This window comes from Spinacia oleracea, chromosome 6 (assembly GCF_020520425.1).
Source record: "Spinacia oleracea cultivar Varoflay chromosome 6, BTI_SOV_V1, whole genome shotgun sequence".
NCBI classification, from domain to species: domain Eukaryota; kingdom Viridiplantae; phylum Streptophyta; class Magnoliopsida; order Caryophyllales; family Amaranthaceae; genus Spinacia; species Spinacia oleracea.
Genome location: NC_079492.1, coordinates 136172312 through 136185282, shown reverse-complemented (window position 1 = coordinate 136185282; position 12971 = coordinate 136172312). Strand labels below are relative to the sequence as shown.

Genomic DNA, 12971 nt, shown 5'->3' with positions numbered 1-12971 from the left:
TTAAAATCAATCAAACGACGCTTCTTCTCTTTCGTAGTCATGTGTCATTTATCCTTGCTCACAAAATTACAGTTTCTTTCTCATTTTCCTTCTCCAAAAAAGTCAGTTTCTAATTTTTTTTGTTTTTCCTTTCCTACTCCATTCGCCAATTCAATCCAGATAAGTATTCCGGGACGGAGAGAGTATGTAATTATGGATTTATTTAAGTAATACCTCATTTATGTCATTTCATTATACAAAACCTTTCATGCCATTTGGTAGTCCCAGCAATACTTATGATAACGTTAACTTGGTCTGCAATTACACGAACATCATTGGTATTCATACCAAGCCATGGATCACATATATTACCAACAACTGGAACCAATTTGCTTCTCATCAACTCCTCGTATCTTTCTCCGTACGCCTCTTTCAACCGTGTGAATAATTCGCAATCTATGATCTATTCATCAGCAAGTCATAGATTAGTCGGATTAGAGTTTAATTTTAATTCTAAGATATTCACGTGGAAACGTCACGTAACGATTCTTCTTGTAAAAACGTAGGAGCTTTGATTGAAACTTTAATCCGGTTATATTGTACAAATTGTCAAGTCAAGGAAATTTTAAAAGAAATTAAAACAACTTACTTCAGTTTTTAGTCGTTGCATTGCAGCTTCTTCGTTTTTAGCCCTCACGAGGAGAAATATCTTTTGTACATCCGGAACTTCTCGCAATAACTTCTCAACAAAAACTGAAGCCACACACATAATCTATTCTAATATTTAATAGCAGGCCAGTTGGAGTGCCACGTGGCCCCCTTTGGAATTTTAAGATTTAATTACATTTAAAAAAAAAAGTCGATTAAATAAAAAAAGTTTTAACAACGAAGATGAAACGACAAGATGTCTGTTCACGAGCATACTCTCTCCCTCAACCCTCAACCCCCAACTCTCTCCTCTAACAACTCTGGAAAATTACTAAATCGGTATATCCAAATTGCATCAACCAATTTCATATATCAATTATGAGATTTCAAATCTCAAATTAAAATCAATCAAACGACGCTTCTTCTCTTTCGTAGTCATGTGTCATTTATCCTTGCTCACAAAATTACAGTTTCTTTCTCATTTTCCTTCTCCAAAAAAGTCAGTTTCTAATTTTTTTTGTTTTTCCTTTCCTACTCCATTCGCCAATTCAATCCATATTTATTTCTCTACCTCCGTCTTCCTCCAGTTCTGATTTTTCGAGATTAAATTGCAAAGCAGGCGAGACTAATTAACAGTAATTTTGCAAAGCATATGAATTCCAAATTTATGAACAGGTACGAAGTTTGGTTTACAATTGATGCTTCGTTTTGTTTTCTTAATTTTATTTTATATGGTCATGAAGTTTGCAGGTTTGTTTTTGCTAATTTAGGTTGAATTTCGAGTTTCGAAAATACAAAACTCTAAATTAGATTGAAAATGGGAAAATCGTTTTACGCCCTAACAAACGGAGCCTAAGTCACGTGTCTTGAAAGTTTAGAATTGGGATTTTTTTGGACTTGAAATTCAGTTTGTTTTGAATGTTTCTTTCTGCGATTATTTTTGCTCATGAGTAATTTATTAGATTATTTGATATGCTTTCAGTTGAATTTCAATTTTTCAAGTTTAAATTGGGAGTTATTCATTTCCAAAAAGTCAATAATCTGTACATTTTTTGGTGTTTGGTTTGTTGGATTAGGTGTTTGTACGACTTCGTTTTAACGAATTGATGGTGGACGGTCCAGATGGAAATCTCAGTATAAGGTAATTAGGTAAAATCCTCATTTTTATTATTTGATTTGAAAATATTTTTTGGATTGGAGAAATTTGTTGGTATAGGTTGGATTATTTGAAAGAGTACTTGGTTTGATCTAGAACCTGTAATTTGTATGTTCATTCAATTTGGCGTTGGATTCTTGAATTATTAGCAGTAGTAGGTTTGATCTAGAACATGTAATGTGTGTGTTTATACAATTAAACTTTACTGTTGCATCAATTTAGAGGATGGAGTTTTTATTTTATGAGATTTATGATTTTGTCAAGTTATCAATTTTGGATAAAGTATGAGGATCTTGGAAATTTCGATCTATGTCTGTTAGTGTTAATTAACCCCTCACTCATCCCATTAACTCACTTTCTCCAAAGCAATATAATATGTGCTTTGTATGTCCATTCGACACTACTTCGTATTTCCACTAAATGATACACCTATCATGTTTCTGTTTCTTGGATTCAATCTTCCAATAAATGGCTCCCTATACTTCACCATATCTGAAATGTATAATGTGTTTTGAATTCGAAATATAAATCACTTTTAAACAGAGTCAACAAAAATGAAATATCTCTCTTCTTATCTCTCATAGTGAGTCTGTCATAGATAAAAACTTGAAATCATGGCGGCCGAAGCTTCGAAGTCGACTTCATCCGCCATCTTACATCGGCAGTGTTATTAGTTTGACATCTAAGAGTGAGATCAGATATGAAGGCATTCTCTTCAGCATCAACACTTAAGAATCCAGTATTGACCTTCGAAACGGTATCAAATTTTCCATTTTCACTTTAGTCGTGCTCATTCTTCTTTGGATTGTATCAACTTATGTTTTTAATCAATTTCACGCTTCATTTTTGTGTCTACAATTAAACTTTGATGGAAGTAGGTTAGTTATTAATCAGGGTATGAAAATGTGAAATTGTTGTTACATATATTTACGTGATTGTAATACAATTTGTGCGTTTAAGGATATGTGAATCAATGGTCGCTGCTGCTGGAAACGGAAGGTGCCTTTGTTTCATAGTTAGCGGATTCGGAATAGGCAAAACGGTTGTGTACTGTGTAGTAATTGATTTATGTGAAACTGTGGAGATAGTCGGAGAGTGACAACTGATAGTGGAGCATTAGGTATTTGCTTGAGATAAGCAGCAAGCATGGATGTCGGCAACCATTTGTATATATTCGGATAGAAAAGTCTAGATTGAGAGCAGTTAAGAAATTAAATAGAAGGTTTAAGAGTAACTATTTAGGGATAATTTTTTTGTTTAGTGTATACATTTGGATAATGAATTGAAGATCTAGGGACTTACATCTGCTATGAGAAATCAAGCAAAAGGTTTATAGATCATTGATTTCAACTGTCGTACTGGTGATCTGAGTTGGTTAAGGATTTTTTGGCTAATCATGAGCGAACAAGAAAATGGTGTGTGTGCTTCTCATCTTCAATTCAAGTGTTCGCCTATAGAGAAGGAGTCAAATTATTTTGTGTGTTATATATATCACATCTATAGGACATTGGAGGGGGATATGGGTTGGCCATGGTATGATGAGGTAGGCAATCAAGGGAAGGATTGGCCTTATGATACCTTGGCAGTATCTGTATACCATACTGCATTTGCATAATTTTAAAGAGGCATACTAAGGAATTTGTAATTTTTTCTATTTCCGACTGAGAGTATTGTAAAAATATCACCCTGCTCATGCTACTTAACCTTCCAAAAATATTTGTTTCCTAGAATTTTTAATTTTGTCTTTGATAATGGTGCTTGACTCATTACTTACAGAAAAGGTGAAAAATTAATCAAGTAAAAGTGATTTGTTACTTCATTGTATGAGTTGTTACTTCATTGTATGACTGTTAGGCATTAGAGGGAAGATCCAGAGATATGGTTTGGACATGATAATGATTGGGCTTCAAATGGTATGTTGTATGTGTCTAAGAGTTGGTTTAAACAATATTACGAGCATATAATTTTGTGAGCATTAGAATTCTGTAAGGATAAGGATAAGTGAACATATCTTATTCTATAGTCCATGTCTTTGCATTAGATAATATGCAATATATAGTTAATGTTCTCTGCACACACTCTAAGGGGAGGTATGATCTACACATTACAAAAGAGTGAGGAATGAAGCTTCTTTATTGTTCATTAAACAAGAACTCCAACCGTAAGAAAAAAAGGAGTTCCAGACAGATTGCCTCCTTATAATATGGCCTTGCATGCGCTTTTGATGTTTATTTTCGAACTGAAATTTTACGATTCAATTCATTTTATACATGTGTATAAAATGAAAAACTAATACCATTCTTTTGCAGATTAAAGGGAAAAGAATAAGATTCAAATATCGATAGAAAAGGAATAGGGTCATGGGTGTGGAATGCAGGACGTCAACAAAATGAGGATAAAATGTTTGTTTCTTATATTAGGTGTACTGAACATTAAAAGCTAAAAAATGAATAATTTTAGATTGTAACTATTCTGTTTGATTTTATCTGTTATGTTTGGTATAACTATTAAAGAATGTAATACTAAAACTGTTGTTCAAAATATTTAACTTCTACGTAACTATTAGAATAATGAGACTTCTATGTAAATGCTACAAGTACAAATTATTATTCAATAAAACATTTTTTTTAAAACAAACCATTCACTTTTATGCCTTTATTTTTTCAAAATTTTCTTTTCGCGCTTATCATTTTTATCCACAAGTTATACAGAGTAGCTGTTTTATGTGACAAATTTTGTCATATTCAATAATTAAAATGATATTCTGTACCACAATACTACGTAATTAAATGGTTAGCAAAAGAAACTTTTATAATGGTTGTTGTTCAAACTACGAAATAATAGAGAGTTTCGTGCATCGGGCTCAAAACTAGTTATAATTATATTAAGGGATACCTCCGACCAATGCATGGTTTGTGGCACATTCACATGCGGGGTCATAAAATAATTTTTATTTTATTTCTCTTTCTTTGTTTGATTAAGAGGTGGAAAATATTTTCCTTTCAGAAGTGAAAAAAGTCACATTTTTCTTTTGAAATGAAGGAATTCCACATTTTTTTTCTTATCTTATATTTCCTTATCTCTCCTTATATTTCCTTATATTTCCTTATCTCTCCTTATATTTTCTTATCTCTCCTTATATTTTTCGTACCTTATATTTCCTTATCTCTCCCTTCATCCATATACATTTTTTTCTTTCATTTTTTTTCTTCTTTCCACTTTCATTTTTTTTTCTCCGGATTTTTCTTGTAAGAAAACTAACCGCATTAATTTATTTGACCATAGTACTTTTCCTTAGATAATGTTTTACGTTAAAACAAATGGACATATATCCTCTTAATTATTGGGCGGATATGGACGTTAGGTTATGTACCTTCCTTGGTGACCGCGGATGGTGATCGGCGATGACTGTAAAAATTCTATGTGGGCCGGGTTTTGTATATGGAAGAGAGGGTATTCACACCTGCCCAACCCGTTCACCATTCCCGGTTAACGTTGTTTTGTTTTTGTTAGATAGTAGTCTTCAACTTATGTGTGTAGGAGTATTCTCCCACATGGAAGAGAAATGATGTTTTGGTTATCTTTACATATACTCATGTCCCTTATATATTGAATATGAGATGACGTTGCTAATATAGCTACTCCCTTCGTCCCTTAATACTCGCATCGCTTTCCTTTTTGGGCCGTCCCTTAATACTTGCACCGCTTCTATAAATGGAAATGTTTACCAATATCTATATAATATATTAAAAGGCGTTGTGAAAAATGTATATGTGCCACATAGTACTCTCCCTTTTACGCCACATCATCCACTCACCAAGTGTTATGGCATGTCATAGACAACCAAAACTAATGCAATGAGATTCGAACACAAGACCTCATGTGTAGAAGATAAGTTTCATTACCATCTTAACCAACCACCAATTGTGGTTTATTTATTCACATTAATTTATAAATAAATGTTAACATAAGTCTTAACACAACTAAATTTTTACATGACATTTTATTTTCTTTGGACTATTTTAAAAAAAGTAATGACAATTATAGCATTAAAACATGAAAAACATTGAAAAATTACTTAGCATGATAAATGACGTAGTGTGTCTTTGTAATTAACGAACCTCATGGATATTTTCACTTTATGAAATACATGTATTTTGGTCAAATATTGAGCTCAAGAAAAATCTAAAATCTTAAGTATTGAATGTAGCAACCGGGGCATCGCCCGGGCCACACACTAGTTATATTTTAAACTCCGCATCGGTTAAACCGGTGCGAGTATTAAGGGACGGAGGGAGTATATATTATTAATCAAGCCTTAACACTTAGTGGGGGCTAATATTATTAATCAATACGCACACAGTCCATTTAATGACATACTTAACGTTAATCAATGTTAGTTTCTTCTAAAATACATGTTTGGGAATGGTTGATTAGCTTTGAATCCCATCAACAATATAGTGGGGGCTAATATTATCCTAAGAGCAGAGATTAACTCTTCCTAATCTAGTTTCTGTATTTACGTTTTCATAATTTCAAAGTTTAGTTTGTAACAGTTTTTTTAGGAGGGTAAAAATCTATTTACGTTAGCAATAACATTTTGTTTTATTGTATAAAAACAACTGTACGATGTAATTGTCACATATATCTCCTTTAAATCACATTGCATTATTAATCAACAAAGGAATTAGACAAAGAAAAAATTTGATGAACTAAGGCGGGGGAGGATTATGCTTACCTTTGGCGATAAAACCAGTAGATCCTGTGATAAAGAAACTTTTGAACTTGAGAAAATTGATGATACCAACTCCATCAACATTTGGCTTGTTCGACATAGTTGGCAACAAATGGAGGCAAGAATACTCGTTCACGTTTATAATACTATGTATGGGATATACTGATGCAGTGGTGTGAAATGTGATGCTTGTTGTAAATTGTCAAATACGACGAATCGACAATATATATACTGCTTAATACTCAGGTTAGTCTGTATATTTCAATTATTATATATGGCCCGTTCGATAAGATTATCAGTTTTTAGTTTTTGATTTTATGATCTTAAAAATCTTGTACGGATCGATTATGATTTAGTTTAGCATTATATATTGATTTTGAAAACCGACGATAAAAACTTTTAAAATAACGATAACAAACAATCTCTAAAAAACCAGTTTGTTGAAAATCACTTGTACTCCCTCCGTCCCGGAATACTCGACCCGGTTTGACCGGCACAGAGTTTAAGGGACTTGAATTGACTTATTTAATTTAATAGGTAGTAGTTGATAGTGGGATATTGTCAAATATTGTGTAATCTCGTATCATTCTCATTAATAACATACGTATATATAGTACAACTCAGTTACCTAAACCCTAGGTACACATTAGGTAACTCACCATAGTTAGGACTCTACAGAATATTCACAGAATAATATCTAATATCTTAACATATCTTAACATCCCCCCTCAAGGTGGAGCATGTAGATCTCGAATGCCCATCTTGTTCAAAAAAAACTCAAATTGCGCCTTCCCCAACGCTTTGGTGAAGATATCTGCTAACTGAACCTTCGTCGACACGTACGACGGACTGATGATCCCTTCCTTGATTGCATCTCGAATGAAATGACAATCTGACTCGATGTGTTTTGTCCTTTCATGGAACACCGGATTCTGTGCAATATGCAACGCAGACTGACTGTCGCAATACATCCTCATGCCTTGGTCGTGTGTCACCCCCAAGTCGCGTAGTAGTTGTTTCAACCACTTCAACTCACACGTCAGAGCTGCCATCGACCGATATTCTGCCTCAGCAGACGACCGAGAAACAGTATGCTGTTTCTTGGTCTTCCAAGAAACTGGCGACATACCAAGTGACACAAACCATCCAGTCACCGACCGACGCGTCATTGGACACCCTGCCCAATCCGAGTCGCACCACCCCTCCAACTGCAACGCACTGTCCGACCGAAGTAGTATACCTTGACCCGGACACTTCTTCAAATATCTCACTACTCGCAAAGCTGCTTCCCAATGTGCCTCCTTTGGTGCTTTCATAAATTGAGATAGGACATGTACAGAGTAGGCAACGTCTGGTCGCGTGACAGCCAAATAAACCAGACGTCCGATCAGACGCCTATACTGCTCACCGTCCGACAGGTCTGGCCCGTCTGCCAATGCCAACCTATGATTCTGTTCCATGGGAAAGTCCACAGGCTTTGCTCCCAACAATCCGGCCTCTGAGATGATGTCGAGGGCATATTTTCTCTGACATACATAGAACCCTTGACTACTTCGTGCCACCTCTAACCCAAGGAAGTACTTCAGAGCCCCGAGGTCTTTCATTTTAAAACACTCCTTCAAGTATGCCTTAAAACTCTCAAGCGCAAACTTGTTATTGCCCGCGATAATCATGTCGTCCACATAAATGAGCACACTCAGCTGCAACGTACCTTTAGACAGAGTAAAGAGCGAATAATCGGACAGCGACTGTCGAAATCCATAGTGCGTCAATGCCGTCGACAACTTCTGGAACCAACATCTAGGTGCTTGTTTCAACCCATACAACGACTTTCTCATTCGACACACTTTGTCAGAGTGATTCTTCTGGAATCCAGGAGGAATCTTCATATAGATCTCTTCCTCCAAGTCACCGTGCAAGAACGCATTATGGACGTCCATCTGATGCACGTCCCACTGTTTGACAGCTGCGACAGCTAGGAAAGTTCGAACTGTCGCCATCTTCGCGACGGGAGCAAATGTCTCATTATAATCCAACCCTTCCTCCTGATGATTCCCTAAACATACCAATCGAGCCTTCAGTCTCAACAAATTCCCATCCTCATCACGCTTCTCAGTATACACCCATTTACTCCCCAGTGCTTTCTTCCCTTCCGGTAAATTTTCCAACGTCCATGTCCCCTGTTCCTCCAACGCGTCGATTTCAGCGGCCATTGCCTGACGCCACCCCTCATGCTGCATCGCTTGTTTAAAACTCTTAGGAACTTGCCCTTCTTGCAATGCTGCTATATAATGCCTGTGCTTTGACGAAAAACGCTCATAATTAACAAAATATGTGATAGGATAAGGAGTACCTGAGAGTGATGACGCCGTAGGTGTTTTGTCGGAAGTACTATATTTTTCCCGTATTGTATGTATCACACAGTCTTTCAGCTTTGTCGACGGAAACTTCACACGCTTCCCCCTTCCTAACTCCGTATCCTCCACACACTGCCTTGTCTCACTCTCGTCACTACCCGTCGTTTCCTCTACACCTGTCTGTGAGGAGACGACGTCTGAATCCACTCGACTAGGTGTTTCATGTTGTTGTTCCTCCCTCACAGGCGACGACACTCCCCTGTCGTCACCACTGGTCAATGACACCCCCTCATCAGCTCCCGGAAGCGACAACACTCCCTCAGTATCACCTGTAGGCGGCGACACCCCAGCAGTATCACCTGCAGGCGACGACACGGTCTCAGGACCCGTAGTCCCACTCTCATCCAAACTCCAATGGTCAAGCCCCCCATGACCATCATGCACCGGTGGCAACACATCCGATTCATCTGCAAAAGGAAACGTCCCTTCATGAAACTTGACATCCCGTGAGACGAAGAACTCATGTGTCTCTAGATCATAAAGTTGCCATCCCTTCCTGCCAAACGGATAACCCAAAAACACACATCGGCGACTCCGAGACTCAAACTTATCCCCTTTACACCGGAGATTATATGCATAACACAGACACCCAAACACTCGGATAGGCACATACGATGGTGGTTTACCAAACAACATCTCATAAGGTGTTTTATTGTCAAGGATCGGGGTAGGTGTACGGTTTATCAAGTAACAGGCGGCCAAAATACATTCCCCCCAAAATTTTATTGGAAGATTTCCTTGAAAACGTAACGCCCTCCCAACATTCAAAATATGTTGGTGTTTTCTCTCGACTCTCCCATTTTGTTGAGGCGTCCCAACACACGACGACTCAAACAGAATCCCATGTTGACGAAAATAATTTTGTAAGCAATTGAATTCAGTACCATTATCACTGCGTACTACCCGAAGGGATCTATTAAACTGACACTTAATCATGGCAACAAAATTAAGAAATGTCGATGCAACTTCCATTTTATTATTCAGTAAATAAATCCACACACCTCTAGAATAATCGTCAACAATGGTAAAAAAATACTTTGCCCCACAAGACGAGGGAGTCTTGTAGGGTCCCCATAAATCAAGATGAACCAATTCAAATGTGCGACTAGCACGACTAACACTAACTGGAAAACTCTCCCTACATTGTCTCGCCCGCGGACATACATCACAAATTGTTTTATTCTTCCTAATCTTATGACTCACATGAGGAAGTAACTGCAACACTTTTTCCGACGGATGCCCCATCCGTTGATGCCACAAGTCGACCACACACTCCACTGCTAGCACACGAACCTTTGGAGCCCCACGGAAAAAATATAGTCCTTCCTGTCGATCACCTACGCCAATCACCATCCTCGTCGAGCGGTCCTGAAGAACACACATTTTGTTAGTAAATTGAGCAGCACAATGTAATTCGTCACTTAATTGAGTTACAGAAATTAAATTGCAGTTCAATTTAGGCACAAATAGAACATTATCGAGCACGAAACCATCCTCCAAGACCACCGAACCATATTGGTTTGAATTTGCAGGTTGACCGTCCGGCAACACAACCTGTTGATTTCTTGATGTCTTGATATTTCTCAGGATTGAAATATCACCCGTCACATGACGTGATGCCCCACTGTCAACAATCCAACGTAAATCAAGATTACCTTGCAACTTGGTTGAAGGTCGTGACAAGATGTCAACTATTTGCTGGACTTGCTCCTTCGTCACCCCAACAAGCTCATGATTGGTTGTCGTCACTGCACCATGCGATCCGTCTCCACTCGTCACAGTGGTTGTCGCCCCTCCTGTGGCATTGCTCACGGCATTGGCACGAGCGACACCACTGGTCGACGACGCTGCCCCGCGAGCTACTCTGCCTCCTCTAATCGACGTCCTGCCTCCTCGACCAGGCCCTCGTCCACCTCGTTTCTTCTCATCCCACCATTCAGGAAATCCAATCAGCTGATAACAAGTTTCTTCCTCATGACCCTCACGATTGCAATGACCACAAAATCTGCCACTGACATCTCCCGACCTCGACCGAGCCTTAGTCTCGACCTTGACCGCCATGACACTCTCCGTACCTCTCGCAGCCTTGGCGCGCATGGTCTCGGTATTCATAACCGTCTGGTACGCCTCGTCGAGTCCTGGCAACGGCGATCGTGCTAACAGTTGTGCACGAATGGCTTCATAGTGATCATCCAGGCCAATTAGGAAATAGTGCAGACGATCTTCATCGTGAATGTCCCCCACCTGCTTCGCTATATTACACGTACAACCCGCACATACACACCTGGGAACTCGTGCATACTGTACGTACTCCTTCCATACCTTCGACAAGCGGCCATAGTACTCCATGACGCCCTCAGACGTGCCCTGCTTGCAACCACTCAGAGCCATCTTAATATGGCAGACCCTGGTGCCCGACACGACGCAGTACCGCGTCCTCAAATGACTCCACAACTCGTGAGCAATATCAAAGTCCTCCAGATTCGAACGCAAACTCTCGTCAATGGTGTTTGTGATCCAAGACACCACCATCGAATTGACCGCAATCCAATGTTTCATCTTCGTCTCGTCCGTAATGGGCTCCTTCACAGACCCATCAAGAAAACCAAATTTGAATTTTGAAATCATCGAGCGACGAACGGCTTTGGCCCATTCATCGTAGTTCGATGCTCCTCTCAGTTTCACAGGGGTGATAACAATACCGGGGCCGTCGCCTGACCCGAGATAGTAGTCTAGGTCGACGGCGGCGGCGATGACCTTTGGTGGTGCCTCCTCATCGGAACTCATGGTGATACTTAAGGAATTGCTAACTCCTAATCTCAATACTCAACAAGCGAAGAAAGTCGCTGTTCTCAATACTCGGCTACACTCTCTCAAATTTCTTGCGGAAAAAAAAATCTAGGGTTTTTAACCTAGGCTCATGATACCATGTCAAATATTGTGTAATCTCGTATCATTCTCATTAATAACATACGTATATATAGTACAACTCAGTTACCTAAACCCTAGGTACACATTAGGTAACTCACCATAGTTAGGACTCTACAGAATATTCACAGAATAATATCTAATATCTTAACATATCTTAACAGATATTATTTTAATGTAGTTAGTGGGGGTTGGGTTAAGAGGTGGGGTTGGGGGAGAGTAAGGGTTGAATTTTTAATTATTTTTTGTATGGAGTAGGGGGTAGGTGGGTTAATAGGGGTGGAGTGAGAAATAATATAATATTGTTAGAATATTTCCATTTTTAGAAACAGGTCAAGTATTAAGGGACGGCCCGATAAGGAAAACAGGTCAAGTATTCCGGGACGGAGGGAGTAATCTCTTATACTCCGTACTATTTTCTTTTAATATACACACTTTGACGTGTCTCTTACCGAGGAAGTAAAAACACATATCTGATATGTGTGTCCAAATACATATCAGAACATAAGACAAAATAGGAAAAAGGACAAAAAAAATAATTAAATGGTACTTTTCTAAACACAAATGGTACTTTTTTTTACAGAATGGTATTAGAATGGTACTTTTTTTACATGAATGGTACTTCCTTTTTTGTCTTTTAGCTATTTGTCTTTTAGTTGATATGTGTTTGTTGTTGCATGGTCGATATCCGCCTCGACGCACTCGTCTCTTACCTGTTGAAATCTTGTAAGATTTGCCGAGTTAAGTTTGCTAGTTGTTGCCAGATAACCTAGATCGTGAGTTATATATGTACATCAAAATTTCGAAGAAATTAAAGTATTAAAGGATACTTCATGACCATTACTCTCCATTAATTACTACTACTTCGCACGTAATATCTCTCGTTAAGGTACATCATTGATAATCATTTATAAATAATTACGCCATTACTTCTACTCTGCACATATTATCTCACGCGCGTGTTCGACTTTATGTGGTACGGACTACGGAGTATTTGTTTGTACAAATCACATGCAAGGCTAAGGCTATTAGACCACACAAATTCTTATTTACAAGGGGATGTACACCGGAGTAAAAGTTAACCCAAAATGCTTAAAAGTTAAGCTTA

General features: G+C 38.2%; 1 protein-coding gene and 2 long non-coding RNA genes across 6 annotated transcripts; 1 reads left to right on the top strand and 2 right to left on the bottom strand.

Moving 5' to 3' along the window:
* Positions 1 to 11: 11 nt before the first annotated feature.
* Positions 12 to 6699, bottom strand: LOC110794743 (fatty acyl-CoA reductase 2, chloroplastic-like). Its single transcript, XM_021999699.2, has 3 exons — positions 6522 to 6699; positions 629 to 732; positions 12 to 442 (listed from the first exon to the last, which is right to left on the bottom strand). Exons 1-3 carry the CDS (start codon positions 6616 to 6618, stop codon positions 224 to 226), a joined length of 420 nt encoding a protein of 139 aa, XP_021855391.1. The 5' UTR covers positions 6619 to 6699; the 3' UTR covers positions 12 to 223.
* LOC110794761 (uncharacterized) lies at positions 863 to 4420 on the top strand. Of its 4 annotated transcripts, none has more exons than XR_002535116.2 (4): positions 863 to 1302; positions 1704 to 1776; positions 2382 to 2540; positions 4093 to 4420. It is a non-coding gene; the product is annotated as an uncharacterized lncRNA (long non-coding RNA). The 4 variants fall into 4 exon arrangements; XR_002535117.2 differs by having other exon boundaries at positions 2368 to 2540; XR_002535118.2 differs by having other exon boundaries at positions 864 to 1302; positions 1704 to 1768; positions 2368 to 2540.
* Positions 6700 to 9889: 3190 nt separating the features above from the next.
* LOC130464336 (uncharacterized) lies at positions 9890 to 10939 on the bottom strand. The gene is made up of 2 exons (XR_008924711.1): positions 10591 to 10939; positions 9890 to 10303 (listed from the first exon to the last, which is right to left on the bottom strand). It is a non-coding gene; the product is annotated as an uncharacterized lncRNA (long non-coding RNA).
* Between the last annotated feature and the right edge of the window lie 2032 nt (positions 10940 to 12971).

Bases quoted from the DNA above. Each gene is read 5' to 3' on its own strand.
- LOC110794743 (XM_021999699.2), bottom strand. From the start codon at position 6,618: ATGTCGAACAAGCCAAATGTTGATGGAGTTGGTATCATCAATTTTCTC. The intron at 733-6,521 runs GTAAGCATAATC...GTGTGGCTTCAG, and splicing joins TACTGGTTTTATCGCCAAAG to TTTTTGTTGAGAAGTTATTG. The intron at 443-628 runs GTAAGTTGTTTT...GCTGATGAATAG, and splicing joins TGCAACGACTAAAAACTGAA to ATCATAGATTGCGAATTATT.